Source organism: Pinus tabuliformis, chromosome 8 (genome assembly GCF_031772625.1).
Source record: "Pinus tabuliformis cultivar Carrire ecotype Pingquan chromosome 8, CPIR1, whole genome shotgun sequence".
Lineage (NCBI taxonomy): Eukaryota > Viridiplantae > Streptophyta > Pinopsida > Pinales > Pinaceae > Pinus > Pinus tabuliformis.
In genome coordinates, this window is record NC_142294.1 from 108,621,282 (window position 1) to 108,638,547 (window position 17,266).

The following is a 17,266-nucleotide window of genomic DNA, read 5'->3' on the forward strand; positions in this document are numbered from 1 at the left end:
GCCGCAGCCTGGAGCCAGGCTCTCGGCGGACCCCCGCAGGCGCAGAATTCGGGTCTCAGCGGACTTCCACGCAGGCTCCCGATAAGGTCTTCAGCGGCACCCACGCAGGCTCAGAGAGCGTGAGGTGCAGGCGCGCACGCAGGTTCGGCTCCCGCGAAGTGCGGACTTCGCAGGTCACTGCAAAACCCTAGCAGAGCTCTGTACCGAAAGAATTTAATTTCTCGGATTCCCAAGCAATTGTTAAGATTAATGAGAAATCAAATTAATAGCTGCCATATTGCATTCTCCAAGAGGAAGAAGACAATGAATATAGATGAAGATCATGAATTTTTCAAAATAGATCCCTATTAACGAGAATATGGGCAATAACAAAAATACTTGTAGCAAAAGAAAAATATGTGAAGGCCTTGATTACCAATGTTGGACTCTAAACTTTCTACATATTGGTCTTTTTACCAAAATATGATGATACAATTTTTGGAAAGATCTCAATTTTTCATTACTTAAATTGTATTTTTAAATGCAAAAATAGATTTGACACCATGGAATACCCCTAAAGCACTCGAAGTGTATAGACTCAACAACTCAAATCTATCATTATAAGAAAATTGGACCAAATTTTATATAAACTTGATAAAAAATACACCAAAAAAATAACTAAATATAAAAAGTTTTAACTACATTATTACTCCATCTACCACTAAAACATGGTGAAATGGACTTGTAACAACTAGCAACACTACCCTTGAAAAGTAATCCAACAACCACTATCATGAAGTACATCAATTGATATCAATTAATTTTATGGAAGGACCTTTGCTATAATTAACTTGGTCAATCTTGCTTTTTGCCCCATCTTTTAATTTATATTAATATCAAACTTTCTCACTGAATTAGAATAAACAAAATATATTTAGTAATAGTGAATTAAATATTTTATATATATTAATTATATAATATTATATATATATATATATATTAAATTATATGAAATTTAAATTTAACAGTGTACCAAATCTATACCATATTTGATACACTACTGCAAAATACTTTTTATTTACCCTCGCTAACAATATCATATTATTTAACAATCCAAAAGGCCACTTTCCACAATTGCAACCTCCCACAACTTCGGATAAATTTAACGAAAAACAATAAAAAAATACTCTTAACATTTACAGAGGGAGTTGTCTATAATGCGACTTTTTGAGATTCCGGTGACGGAATCCGGCGGAAGAAATTGAGATGAAATCATGATTTGTTGCAGTTAAAATGGTTTTTTAACTGCATATTCGGATTCAGCACCCTGAAAAATCCCTGGGACGCTTTCATTGTGCAGAAACTAGTTATCAAACTTCGATTTCAATAAATTACTGCCGGATTTTCACCGGAAAAAATCGCAGGAAAAGCCTTCAAAAAGTCGCGTTAAAGACTACGCCTTTACGGAGAACCTGGACTTCAATTAGCCAGCGAGAAACTCGCGCGGTCGGTCCTTATCGGTTAGTTCAAACAAACTCGCGCGAATCTACCACAATCCAATGGGATACAAAAATGGAAAGTCTCGCCCATGAGTGACGTGTCCTCTGCTACCATGATTTTAAAACAAAGGTGCAACTCCCAAATGTGAATTCGCGAGTAATATATGCATTGACGTATCTAAATAGTCCTCTGAATCGAATTGTGCCTTGACACTTGCACATGTCTATCGGCATTCTGACCTCAAGACAACGAAGTTTTGTTAGTTTGACATTAGTTTTTATTTCTTTTCTTTATGGGCCAACGGAGCTTTTCTGCAAGATAGTGACATTTGTTAGGTAAAATATTACCGATTGTTTTTTTTTTGATTTTTTTTTTGTTTTTTAAGTGCGAAAATTTATTATAATTTAATTGTCAAATTAGTAGTGAGGATAATTAGTTTCGGCTGTTATTCCCAAATTGCATGCTGACTCATCAATGTTATTTAAGGAAAACTGAGGTGTGGGAACAGAGGATTTGGGAATGCATGCTCATGACAATTTTTTTAGAATTGGAAAACAACTACATAATTTCAAAAAGCTCTTAATAACACAAATAATCATATTTTTTTATTTATAAAATACAAGTAGATCAATAAATTTAATTACATTCAACTTAATGATGACAACAAAAATATTCATTTGTGATAAACTTTTATTTTACTTTGAAACCATAATTTGTTCCATGTCTTTGTTGGCAAGGCCAAACTTATGTTAAGTGTGTGGTGAGCCTACATGCCAAATGCTTGTCATTTGCAACCTTGTTTGAAAGCTTATTCCTTTATTGAAAACATGGGTATGCAATATATAGTTTCATCCCAATGCTAACAACAAGATATTAACAAAATTAATTTTGAAAAGGTACACTTATGTCCTTGAGGGATTCAAATTCACAAGGTGGAAATAAATGAGAGGCCATGAACTTTTTGGATAATATATTTTAGCTTCAATTTCAAAATAGTTACAATTACCTAAATTTCTACAAAACTTGTTTCTTTTAAAGGGGGAACTCTTTTCATCCCATGTCTAAAAAAGCAAAACATATGTACTCCAAAGACATGAAAAACTTTGTCAAATATGCATTTAGAAATATGCTTATTACTGTAAAAGAATCTCCTTAAAAATTGATAAGAGTGTGAAATTGTACTGGGGAAAGAAATTCCAAGATTTTATATCATGGACGAATTTTAACATCTGGATCCAAATGGGTATTATATTGGATGTCAATGACTATGACAAATGATAACAATTTCTTCCTAATTGGAAGCCAACACATTTTGGCGATAAAGCTCTTTTGAATATATGGTATTTCAATTAATGTTTTGGTGCACTACTCTAGCTTTGATAAATTGATGAATTGATATTCAGTGACACTTTTAATATATTCAAATACTTTCTCTCAAATTTCAAGACACATATCATATAAATCGCCTTAAAAAAATAAATAAATAAATAAAAACACAATATTGCACAAACACTCTCATTTATAAGAATTCATAAATTTCAAAATTGACAAATCTTTAAAACTCCAAAATCGCCACAAGTCCTTCAAAGCAAAACATGATACAATATTCAAATCCTAAACCGGTGGAAAAACTAACCGTACAACATTCAAATCTTTAGGTAAAAATCAATGAGGAATAAATTATGAAGCTATCATAGAAATTTAGATAAAATAATAATAATTATAGAGCCATCCATGAAATTGAGTGAGAAAAATATATATATAATATGTGCAGATTGGTGCCACTGCAATTTCTCACAATAAATATGGGCCAATTCACATTAAGAAAATAAGCGAGTACAAGACAAGAACTTCATATTGCACAGATGTTCTTAATATGTTCATATGATTACACCAATTTCGAAACTATTCCTTCGAGGTAAAAAAGCAAGTATTAAATCCCTGAAACTAAACTGCTTTCACATCCAACCATGCAGTGTTAAAATCTTCAGGGTAGACCAATTTTTGTTGTTGGGAGGTGTTCCTTCAGCAGCATATTGCTTTGCTTCTTTTTTTCAAGTAAAACCAATACTGGGTACACTGAGAATCGAACCTGGGCAAATTGAATAAAATCAGGTGGATCAAGGTGAACTCCGACGAAGTACAAATCTCAACCGATTTTACTAGGGAGTAAAATGGCGACTGATCTGGCCAATTAAGTTACATATCTGTGCATCAATTATATAAATCTCCAAATAGTGCATTTTGTTTGCCAATGCAACAAAAATTCATTACCGTAACTATTATAAATATGACTACTCTAGTTGTTACTGTTCCATGCCAATATAGTGTTGAAATTATTACTATTGGAACCTTCCCTGGACAAAGAGGCCAATTTATGTTGTTGTTACAACTTCTACTATAGATCTGTAAGCGTAACCCCAACGAGATTCAAATTGCCAATCAAATCGCTAAACGAACATGAATTGGCGTTTTTAAGAGAGATTTAAATATAGCTTGCACCTAGGATTACTATAAAATTGGTTGCATTACACTTGAAATACATACAAAGTCGCTAATAATATCAACATAAGCCATGCCTATGCATGCACAAAACCCATAAATCTACACATTACAACTACACTTTCATGGCAGCTATGATCTTAAATCCCAAATAGTTGCTCTTAAGTTCCCAAAGTGAAAAGTGATCACAAAATACAATTACCTATGCTTTAAGCGCCAAAGTGAAAAGTGATCACAAAATAGGGCAACAATGATCTTAAATCACAAATAACTACTCTTAAGTGCCCAAAGTGAAAAGTGATCACCAAATACAACTACCTACGCTTTAAGTGCCTAAAGTGATAAAGTGATCACAAAATACAACTACCTACACTTTAAGCAACTAATGTGATCTCAAATGCCCAAATAAATGCTTTGCAAATGCCCAAAAGTGAACAGTGATAAAAAAAAAAATTACAATTACAGTTTCTTAATCAGTGGTGGTCTTAAATACCCACATAACTACTCTTAAATGTTCAAAAGTGTAAAGAATTTGCAACGTTGTTGTCAATGAGGGTAGAAGGTGATGAGATAGTCAACCCCAGAGCATGTGACCAAGATTTCAGATCATCATAGGCATAATTGTAAGCTATGGGACACACATTCTTAAATAGACAAGAGAAACTAGTGGGTATGCACGTCTAAGGATTTCCATAGGAACATGTGCAACAATACTGAGGTGTGCTAAAAGCAAAGCAAGCACTCTTATAAGCCATGACACACACTTGCTCATTCTTCACCTTAAGTGAAAGCGGACAATTCAGATTCAAGTCATTGATGCACCTGACATATATGCATTTCCTAGAGTCTCTGCGGGGAGCTATGGCAACGGGAAGATTGTAGACATCTACTAGGTTCACATTGTAGAAGTCTTGAGTGCCTAGGGTGAACTCGACCAGCATGGTCGGTGGCATACCTCTGGCACCGTTGCATTGGAGTTGACCTCCACAGTTACCAATGGCACAAAGGCCCTTTCTGTTACTATCTAAGGAGAAATTGTGGTGACCCCTTATTCGTCCCGACAATCTCAAGGGGGGAATGATGGACACAGTATGTAAAGGCCTTAAACGGAACCTGCCATTGGCAAGCACAAGTTTGTCAATGCTAGGATGGATATCAAGCCACACTGAATGCTTGCATTTGTTAAACAGAGTAAAAGTTGTAGCACAAACTCCACTTCCACCATAAATATAAAGGGGGTGGAGGAAGGCAAATAGATGGGCAAACTTTACCCCCATTTCATGTCGATTACAAAAAAATAAGAGGATGATATGTAGTATGAACTGGAGTTTAGCAAATCTCCAGAAATGAGAAGCTCATGGTTTATATGGATTTGTTGATCCATGTTGTCTATTGATTTGTAGTCGAGAGCTACAATGTTGGTAAACAACTTTTGGATGGGAACCGTGTTGTATTCCTTTATAGGAACGTTGTAATCTAATTGTTATGTTAAAGCCTCATGTAATTCCAAACTAAATCGATAAAGGCCAATAGTTCCATCTGCAACAAGGGTATTGACATGTGAATTCAAAGAAGAAGAAGGTGTGTCAGTGATAGTTGAATTCTTGTTGTTGCTGGCAGCAATAGGGGAAATGGAAGAGGATTTCATGGGGTCAGGGTTTTGCGGCCTCATTTTCATGTTTTTCCTCTAGACACTGCCAATGGGGACGCTTCTAAGGACTCACCCTTGGTACAGTAGGGACAATAGGCCTTGCAAAATGGTGGGGTTACTTCTTCTCATAGATTTAGTAATGTTAGGTCCCTATAATACTAGTGTAGCCTCCTTATTATTATTGTTAGTGTAGCCCCCTTATTGTTATTATTGTGCACTTGCGTTACTATTGTTATGTAGGTTCTGATTATATTGTGACCCCTTAGACTCCTATATACCAAGGAGGTCTTGTCATTTGTATCATCCAATAATTGTTCATTTATGTGATGCAAAGGAGGTCTCCCCTTTGAAGAGGCTAATTTTCTAGTCGTTGATCTATTATTTCTTCTATTTTGTGATTTGGTTACATAACATTTGGCATCAGAGCTTTGGATTCCAGGGTTTCGCTGCTTCAAACAGGTCATCTTGAAAATTTTGCTATAATTTTTTTCTATGAGGATTCAGAAGTTGAAATTGCAGCCACGTAGAGCCAAAATCTTGGTGAACTTCGTGTAAAAATTTTAGATTTTGTTTCACTATATTTTCTAAGATATGATCCGAAGAAGTTAGGGTTTATGCATGCTCTAAAATTCAACCTCAAACAAGTGACCTAGGGAAAATCGTCATAACTTTATTTTCAAACATTAGATTTGAATTACGTAAAAAGTTTCTGAAATTGCATGGACTATAGTTTCTTGTCTATCAATTTTAGGGCCGAAGGTTGGAACAATTACATGTGGCATCCTGTACAAGTTCTCTACTTAACGAATCCATAATAAGGTCATCATGGGATATTTGAAATAACTTTAACTTGAAGAATCCAATCTTGGTTTGACTTATGGAATTGGAAAGAAGACTCATAGGGCTATCGCAAGACGAAATTTCAGACCTTGGGAAGCTAAAATTACATAGATACAACAATTTGAATATCAAACTCTAAAAAGTAGGAAAAAAAAGTGTGTATATTTTTAAATTTGCATAACTTTTGTTTGAAAGTCAGTTTGAAGTAATTCAAAGGGCATAGTAAAACATAGATATAATTATTTGGTTCCAATATGACTCGAAGCAAAAAAATGGATACTCCCAGTAAGCAACTAGAAAGCTCTACTATGACACATGAAGAAGAGGAAGAAATGCAACTTGATATATCAAAATTACGAGACCAAGTGCAACAAATTTTGCTCTCACAAAGAGTAACGAAAAATGAATTGGAAGCGATGATGAATGGTTTAAAATAAAAACTAAAAACGTATATGGAAGGTTTGATAAAGTTGTTATAAGAAATGCTTCCTAATGGCGACAAGGTATACCATGAAACTCATGATGAGAGAAAAATGAATGTTGATAATGATTTTAGAGACTCTAACTTTGGGTTGAAGACAAACTACATTCCAAAGATCGATGTGAGGAAGTTTGATGGCAAGGATCCGGTAACATGGATATTATAGATGGAACAATATTTTGATCTACATGATATGCAACACACACAAAAGTTACAAATTATATCTTTATATTTAGAACTCAATTAGTTTGTATGGTATCGATGACTTTGTTCTTGTAAACCACTTGTCACTTGGTCAAGTTTTATGGAAGAAATGATAGCAAATTGTGAGGATACAAAGGACAATACCCTCTTTAGAAAATTAATAAATCTCAAACAAAAGGGTTCAATGGTGGAGCACATTGAGTACTTCCAAAAATTGAATATCAGGGTTTAACTGATATTTCAAAGGAGCATATGATTGATGTATTCATAGGGACTTTAAAGGAAAAAATACAATATGAGGTTCGCCTGTGGGAACCTAATTCATTAGAGACAACATTCAGGGTGGCAAGAAAAGTTGAAATCAAAATTATGGCAACGGAAGTATACCACTCACAACTATAAAGATGGAAGTGTTGTTACTCCTAGCCTCCCACAACCTACAAGGTTGACACCACAACAACTAGAGGAAAAAAGAGAAAAATGGCTTTGTTACAGTTTTGATAGCAAATACATTAAAGTTCATAAGTGTGTTGGGAATAAATTATTTTACATAGATTGTGTAGAGGAGGAAGAAAATGAACAGAAACATCAAATTAAGAGGATAAACACTAAGAACCAACCCCAAAGAAAGAAGAAATGAATATGACCATATATTGTAATGCATTCGCAAGAATCACCAGTCCTCAAACTCTCAATATAGAAGGATATCTCAAGAAAAAAATTAATAGTGTTGATTAATTGAGGTAGTACCCATATTTTTATTCATTGTAAGATAACCAAAGAATCGAATTCCTTTCTATATCCAACACTAGAGTGTCAAGTGATGGTTGCAAATGGAGGAACTATAAATTGCTTTGGAAAGTGTAGTAATATCAAGCTAACAATGGGGGAATATGTATTGAATGGTTCAATGCTTTCCATTCGAATGGGTGGTGCTAATGTTGTATTAGGAGTTCAATGGTTACAATCTTTGGGGATGGTAGATTTTAATTTTCAAGAACTTTTCTTGAAAAAATTAGGGGAAGGAAAGGTAATTGAATTAAGGGGTATTGCAGGGAAACCAGGGAATATAATCAACTCTAATGGCATGACAAATATTTTGAAGAAAGAACAATATTGGGGCGTAATTGTAGAATTATGCTCACTGGAGGTTCAAACATTGAAATCATCCATTTATCTAGATCTCCAAAAAGTCTTGGACAATCATTCCAAGGTATTTGAGACTCCCAAAGGCCCTCCACATATTCGTGATTATGATCATGTTATTCAGTTGATTCCAGTAAGTGTTCCTCCAAACATTAAGCCTTACATATATCCTTATGCCCAAAATAATGAAATTGAACATATGGTTGCAGAAATGCTAGAGGTCGATATAATTCAACCTAGCCAGATTTCTTTCTCTACTCCAGTAGTAATGGTGCACAAGAAGGATGAATCATGGCACAGGTGTATGGGTTATGGGGAGATCAACAAGCTCATTATTAAAGATAAATTTCCCATTCCTGTCATTGATGAATTTGGATGAATTACACGGAGCAATTTACTTCACCAAGCTGGATATTCGTTCAGGATATCATCAAATTAGAATGAAGACATGAGAGATTCCAAAAATAACATTCATAACTCATGAAGGTCATTATGAATTTTTTGTCATGCCTTTTGGCCTTACTAATGCACCTTCCACATTTAAAGGTTTGATGAATTCCATTTTCAAACCCTTCCTTTAGTATTTTTTTGATGATATACTAATCTACAACAAGTCTTGGAAGGATCGTGTTCAACATGTTGACAAGATGCTCAAACTATTGAAGGAGAAACAATTATATGCAAAAATCTCCAAATGTTTCTTTGGAGTACAAAAGGTGGAATATTTGGGTCATATTGTATCTCACGAGGGTGTTAAGGTAGACCCTAACAAAATTAAAGCCATTAAGGAATGGAAAACACCCACAACCCTAAAGCATCTTCGAGGATTTCTCGGGTTGACAGTGTATTATCGCAAGTTTGTTAAGAATTATGGCAGAATAGCAGTGCCTCTAACAACATTATCGAAGAAAGATGCATTTTCTTGGACTCTAGAATCAACTAAGTCCTCTCGACATTTTAAAGAGGCAATGTGCCAAGCACCGATCTTAGCTACACAAAACTTCACAAAAACCTTTATTGTGGAATGTGATACCTGAGGAAATGGAATTGGTGATGTTTTAATGCAAGAAGGAAGACCCGTTTCTTTTCAAAGTCGTCCAATCAAGGGAGAGTTTTTACACAAACCTATTTATGAGAAGGAGATGTTGGCAATACTACACGCATTAAAGCAATGACAACCTTACCTAATGGAAATACACTTCAAGGTAAAATCAGATCACAATAGTCTTAAATACTTTTTGGAACAAGTATTATCTTCAGAAGAGCAACAAAAATGAGTGACAAATATGTTGGGTTATGACTTTGAAATCATCTACAAAAAAGGGAAGTAAAATGTTGTTGCAAATGCACTCTCAAGAAAGGATGAGGATGTGGTTCAAACATTACTTTGTGCCATTTCTATTATTCAATTTGATTGGATAACTGAAGCAAGGGATGAATGGAATACTGATGAAGAGGTGTGGACACTCATTCAAAAGTTGCAGCAAGATCCCAATACATTTGATACATTTATTTGGAAAAATGATTCATTGTGGTACAAATATCACTTATAACTATGTAAGAATTCCTAGCTCAAACAAAATATTCTTTTGGAATTGCACTCCTCCCCCTTAGGAGGGTACTTAGGACTTTTAAAAACTTATCGCATGGCCAATTTTGTTGTTTTTGTTTGGGATAGACTTCTGATATTCAGATTTTTTTGGTAGAATGCTTGGTTTTCCAACAAAATAAAGTTGAGACAATTAAGACCCTGGGTAATTTACAAGCTTTATCCATTCCAATTTAGCATTGGGAGGAGTTCTCTATGGATTTTATCGCAAGTTTACCCAAGTCCGAAGGAAAGAGCGTCATCATGGTGGTAATTGATAGACTTACCAAATATGCACACTTTTGTGCACTATGTCATCCTTTCAAAGCTAATACATTTGTTATTTGCATTTATGGAAACAATTCAAAAGCTACATGGAAACCCAAATATTATTGTAAGTGATAGAGATCCCATTTTCACTGGAAAATTTTGGACGAAATTATTTTCGTCTTGGTACTCAATTAGGTCATAACTCATCTTATCATCCTCAATTTGAAGAACAAACTGAAATAGTGAACCAATGCTTGGAAGAATATCTTCATTGCTTTGTATTTGATAAACAAACACAATGGGTCAAGTGGTTACATTTGGATGAATGGTGGTATAACGCTTCCTTCCATACTGCAGCAAAAATGATCCCATTTATGGCACTTTATGGATATCATTCACCATTTGTCGCATCATATTTAAGAGAAAATTCTAAGGTCAAGCAGTGGAAGATCACATTAAGAATCAACAATAAGTTCTCCAACTCTTAAAATATAACCTCACTCTAGCACATAATCAAATGAAACAACAGGAAGTTTGACATCACAGTGAAAGAAGTATTGACATAGGCGACTGAGTATTTTTACGGCTACAACTATACAAACAAATGTCCCTCAAGCAAGCTAAGAAGGATAATAAATGATCACCCAAGTATTGTGGTCCTTATAAGGTGTTGCAAAAGATTGGTACTATGGCATACAAACTGGAGCTGCCCGCATCTTCCCGAATACACCCAATTTTCCATGTTTCATGCTTAAAGAAGGTTATCGGTGGCAAGCTCCCAGTTCAAACAATATTTCGAGAACTTAACAAAGAAGGAAAAATCATATTGGAGCTTGAAGTAGTCATGGAAACAAGAACCCAAAAACTGTCGAATTGATCAAGTATCTCCTTAAGTGGAAAAACTTACGTGCTGAAGATTTCACATGGGAGGATGATAATTTTCTTTATAAGCATCAAGAACTACTAAAGCGTTGAGGACAACACTTTTTTTTTAAGGAGAGGAGCATGTTAGGTCCCTATAATACTATTGTAGCCTCCTTATTACTATTGTTAGTGTAGCCCCCTTATTATTTTTGTTGTGCCCATGTAGCCCCCGTATTGTTATTGTTGTGCCCTTACATTTTTATTGTTATGTATGCTCTGATTATATTGTGAGCCCTTAGACTCCTATATATACCAAGGAGGTATTGTCATTTGTATCATCCAATAATTGTTCATTTATGAGATGTAAAGGAGGTTCCCCCCTCGAAGAGACTAATTTTCAAGTCAATGATCTATTCTTTCTTCTGTTTTGTTATCTAGTTGCATAACGAGTAACCCATGTACTTGGAATAAGGCAAATCCATTAAGACAAAGCATGGTCAGCGTGCAACTTGCCTCTGGTGATAACTGTTTGCTCGAATCAAGGGTGGAAAACAATGACAACGATTTGCTCGAACCAAGGGTGGAAAACAAAACGGTAGACAAAGTCAACATTTAAGAGTTTGAAAAAAGAACACCTTTAGTGTAAATATCAAATTAAAAATAGTAATTAAAAAAAATAATAAAGTGATTCGATTTAATTTGTTATAGTGTAATTTTATTTTTATTAATAAAATCACAAATATTTTTTTACTATGCACATCACATTAAAAATAAATTAAAATATTAATTGTTCATATTCATAACTATGATATTTCAAAACAAGAATCTCTATGAAAGGCTTTTGGATCTTACATTTATGCATGAATCACTAGTCTAAGGCAAACCTTTGTTTTTATCATGTCAGCGTGTATTTTTCTCTCGAGGTCATAGAGACTTTTGAGGTCTTATATTTATGCATGAATAAGTAGTCTAAGGCAATCTTTTGTTTTTATAATGTCAACATGTTTTTTTCTTTCGAGGTGTTTAAAACATCTCAAGTACAATGACTCAATCCTCACTTATAGAATGCATTCGGGGAATGTATCAACATAATGTAATTTTGTACCATTTTGTTAATAAAATAAAATCACACTTTTTTGTCCAAAGAAAAAAAACTATGATATTTCAAAACAAATAATTAATAAACATTTAAAATCTTAAAAAGTCTAAACATATTAAAGAAAAATGTTCCATTTATACGTAACTATATGTATTATCATAATTTGTATTAAAACAATTATTTATAAAGGTGCGAAATTTATATAAATATAAATGATATTATTAAGAACGAGTATAAATTTATTTTAGTTTTGATAAATGTTGAGAGGAATTAAATTTCTTATGTGCAATTTTTTTCTTAAAATTTTACATTAAAAAAAATTGTGTTTTGATAAATTTAATCCCTTTCCAAATTTAATGGATCGGGTATTAAGATAGAACCTTCATAAGTAAATAAAATAGACTAAGTGATATGTCTCAATCATTATGATAGTTTAGTTTTTTTGGTAAAAATTATAAACAACGATCTGAATGAATGAATGATATTTTAACGCCCACGAGACTAAAAATAGTCCATGGGACCCCAACCTCCTTGTTTTCGCCTTTTGCAATTCAGTTATTTTCTTATTCAAATTGATAATGAGTTTGAAAATGGAACACCTTCCATGTAAATATCAAATAAAAAAAGTAATTAAAAATAATAATAGTAAAGTGATTCGATTTATATTGTTATAGTGTAATTTTATTTTTATTAATAAAATTACAAATATTTTTTTACTATGCAGATCACATTAAAATAAATTTAAATAATAATGATTCATATTGATAATTATGATATTTCAAAACAAGATTCTCTATGAAAGACTTTTGAATCTTACATTTATGTATGAATCACTAGTCTAAGGCAAATCTTTGTTCTTATCGTGTCATCGACTTTTGAGGTCTTACATTTATGCATGAATCACTAGTCTAAGGCAATCTTTTGTTTTTATTATGTCAACGTGTATTTTTCTCGCGAGGTGTTTAAAACATCTCAAATACAATAACTCAATCTTCACTTATAGAATGCATTCGGGGATTGTATCAGCATAATGTAATTTTGTATTTTTTTTTTTAATAAAATAAAATTACACTTTTTTGTCGCAAGAAAAAAAACTATGATATTTCAAAACAAATAATTAATAAATATTTAAAATTTTCAAAAACTATAAACATATTAAAGAAAAAATGCTCCGTATATATATAACTATATGTATTATCGTGATTTAAATTTTTTTTATAAAGATGTGAAATTTATATAAATATAAATAATATTATTAAAGACGAGTAAATTTATTTTAATTTTGGTACATGTTGAGAGGAATTAAATTTCTTACGTGCAATTTTTTTCTTAATTTTGTTGTTGTTGTTTTGATAAATTTAATCCCTCTCCAAACTTAATGCATCCGGTATTAAGATAAAGCCCTCATAAGTAAATGAAATAGAATAAGTGATATGTCTCAATCATTATGATGGTTTTGTTTTTTGGGCAAAAATTATAAACAATGATACAAATGAATGAATGATATTTTAATGTCCATGAGACTAAAAATAGTCCATGGGACTGCAACCTCTTTGCTTTTCGCCTTTTGCAATTCAATGATTTTCTTATTCAAATTGATGACCGATGCTAACATGTAGTCATAACTGTCCCTGATGTCTTTCAAAGCATCACATTCCAAAATGGCTTTTTCGATTCCATTGCCCCATAAGTGCAAAAAGTACACACATGTTATTCCGAGGTCTTTTTAGGTATTTTCCACCGTCCCATTTCACACCGAAGTTGATGCAAGTTAGTTTTTAATTAATCAATAAAAATCTTTGCTCTCCACGAAATGCTAGCTCCAATGTACTCTTTTTGTTGGAGATCACAAGTGGGGTTTAATTCCTTAACATAGTATTTCTTCTTTCTGCCCAACATTTTTCCCCATATATGCTTACAAATAAATATAGTTTAATTAAACTAAAAAATAGTAAAAACATAGAAATTTAATCACAAAATGTAAAACAACTAATAAAATATTGTTTAGCAAGGATTCCCAAGAGACTGGACAATTAACCTAGCAATACCCCTTTTTAAAAGTGGAGACATTAATAATCCATCCAACTATAGAACAATTATGATCAATCCTTTGTTTGCAAAGCTTTTCGGCAGCATGGTAGAAGACAAAATTAGCAAGTGGGCAGAAGTAAAAGAAAAGAGGGCAAGAGGACAAGCGGATTTTAGGCTGAAACATTCTACAGTGGATCATGGCATCACGTTGAGACACATTGTTGAAAAGGTTTGGGAGGACAAAGAAGAAGTATTTTGCTGCTTTGTTGACTTCAAAAAAGCATTTGACACAGTCCCTAGGGATAAGTTGTGGTGTAGAATGGAAGAACTTGAAATTCCTGTGCATTATAGAGCCGCTGTCCATAGACTTTATGAAGAAGTGAAAGTCATAATTAGAACCTCAGTAGGTATTTTAGAAAGCTTTAGAAGTGACATTGGAGTCAAGCAAGGTTGCCCTCTACCCCCCACTCTTTTTGGTCTATATATTGATAAATTGGAAGAGTGGCTAAATTTGCAAGGTGGAGATGGTGTTTGGTTGGGGGAGTTTGTGATAAAGCTTCTTTTATATGCTGATGATATTGTATTGATTTCTAAATTAGCCCATGGATTGCAAATGCACTTATATGCCCTTGAGCATTTTTGTAGAGCAGTGGGGATGCAAGTCAATACTAGCAAGACCAAAATAATGATTTTTTCTAATAAAAGGAAGCAGAGCCAACATACTTTCTTCTTTGAAGACAACATTCTTGAAGAAGTAAATGAGTACAAGTACCTTGGGATTGATTTCAACAACAAACTCAATTGGGAGAACTGCAGAAAGAAGAAAATTTTAGGAGGGTGGAAAGCATTACATGCTATTCAAAACAGATGTAGAGAGGCAGAGTTATGGGAAAACGATTAAAGTGCTTTTTGGACTCCTAATTTGTCCAGTGATGCTATATGGGTGTGAATTGTGGGCTAGTAGCACTCCCGTCTCAAAATGGAAACAAATTGAGAAAATCCAAAAACACTTGATCATGAGCAAGTTCAAAATAAAAAGTTCGGTACCTTATGAGATAATGTTGAGTGAAATAGGATCAACTTCCATTGAAGCAATGGCTATGGTGCGGCTCATAAGATACCTAAAAAGAATTGAACAAATGAGAGTAGGTATATGGCCTAATGTTATCTTCAATGAAGGCATCAGTGAAAGAAAGAAAACATGGATGAAACAAAACTACACATGGATGCAAAAATGGAATATCTACCTCAATGCTTGTCCCACAAATAGCAAGGAGCTAAAATATTTTATTATGGAAAAGTTTCGTAAAAAGGTATGGGGAAAAGTGTCGGGTAGAAAGAAGAAATATTACATTGAGGAATTCAACCCTACGTGTGATTTACAACAAAAAGAGTTCATTGGAGCTAGCATTTCGTGGAGGGCAAAGGTTCTTATTGCTCAATTAAGGACCAACTCACATCAACTTCGGTGTGAAACGGGACAGTGGAAAAGGCCTAAAGAAGCTTGGGAAGAATGGGTGTGTACATTTTGCACGTCTGGGGCTGTGGAATCGGAAAAACATTTCATTTTGGAATGTGATGCATTCAAAGACATCAGAGAAAGTTATGAGAACATGTTAGCATCAGTTTCTTCGCATTGTCTTTTTATCGAGGGGATTGTTGGAAGGTTGGGTCAGCTCATCATCAATTTATCATCAATTTGAATCGAAAAAGGACTGAATTGCAAAAAGCGAAAAATAGGGAACTAATGGTCTCATAGACTATTTTTAGTCTCGTGGACCTTAAAATATCATTTCATTTCATTATAATATTGTTTATATTAACATATGGAGGAAAACTATAATTCATGAAAATGGGAATAATAGAAAAGAGAAAAAAAAGATAAATTAAAAAGAATTAATAAAAATAAATAAAACTATAAACAAAAAATTAGTAACTAATAGAGATGAAAGTTATTAAACAACCATAATAAGATCTCAACCAATCACTTTTCAAATAAATAAATTTAAATAATAATAATAAATAACAAAAATCCAATTCCCAATATTAAACTATGAATAAACAATAACATTTTTTAGTGAAAACAATCTAATGAATAATAAAAAGCAAAACTAAATAAGTATTCCATAAAATAAAATCTCATGAAAATTTATTATATATACTCTTTTTTTTTTTAATAAAATCTCATGAAAATTTATTATATATACTCTTCTTTTTTTTCACTATCAAGTGTGATGGTAATAATTAAAAAAAAAAACCAAATACAAAATTGAGAAACAATATATAGATTTTTTTATTCATGTTCAATTTTTCGTCTTTTTTCGCAAATCCTCTCCTCAACCATGAATTCAAGAGAAAACTGGGTCAGGTAAACACGGTGGCGAATACTGAAGTGACATGCACATTTTGTATTCAAATATCCAACTTTGACGGATTCCACTGGGATCGAACTTTACGACGACATGGTGGTCAGTGAACTCGTGATCCTGCACTTGTCTATTTGCATTCTCACCTCATAACAATGAATTTTGTCAGACTGATGTTGGCTTTTCTCTAGTTTTTCTGTTTTTGCACTTTTCAGCACTTGATTCAAAGAAAATACCTTAGCTTTTTTCAGCACCTTTCAGCAATTTTCTGTATCTGTCTAGAAGTGTTTGTATTTTTTCGGCCCCTTGACTTGTTAGATCACGGATATTAATGTAATTTTATCTTATCTTAAGGTGGACAGAAGGTAACTCTTCTCTTAGAAACATAAGCTTTTGGGTTTTCAATCCGGGTCATCTCACTGCAAGAGAGTATATTGCTTTTGACAGGAGTGTATCAAGTTGAGAGGAGGCATCATGTCCACAGTTACAGATGGTTCAGGGCCAGTCGATCAGAAAGAAAGCTCTGCCTCGCCAGAGGTTACAATTCTGTTTGTCGGTATATGTCTGATATTAGGGATCGGTTCAAGACAACTCCTCCGTGGTACCAGAGTCCCTTACACAGTTGCTTTGCTTTTATTGGGGATTGGCCTTGGAGCATTAGGTGCACTAAACTCTCTATTTTTTTGATTCTTTTCCTTACTCGGATGCAAGTGGCTAGTATTCAATAAAAATGGCATCCATGTTT

General features: G+C 33.5%; 1 protein-coding gene and 2 pseudogenes across 1 annotated transcript in view; 1 reads left to right on the plus strand and 2 right to left on the minus strand.

The window, feature by feature from the left end:
* Window positions 1-3,628: 3,628 nt before the first annotated feature.
* LOC149234368 (uncharacterized) lies at window positions 3,629-6,445 on the minus strand (annotated as a pseudogene).
* On the minus strand, window positions 4,528-5,258 carry LOC149234369 (thaumatin-like protein pseudogene; annotated as a pseudogene).
* A 10,023-nt stretch (window positions 6,446-16,468) lies between the features above and the next one.
* Window positions 16,469-17,266, plus strand: part of SOS1 (sodium proton exchanger, putative (NHX7) (SOS1)) — a 449,093-nt gene continuing 448,295 nt past the window's right edge. The window contains exons 1-2 of the mRNA XM_089371819.1: window positions 16,469-16,623; window positions 16,969-17,182. Of these exons, the coding sequence (XP_089227945.1) occupies window positions 16,618-16,623; window positions 16,969-17,182 (220 nt within the window). The 5' untranslated portion in view covers window positions 16,469-16,617. The remainder of the gene's footprint in view (window positions 16,624-16,968; window positions 17,183-17,266) is intronic.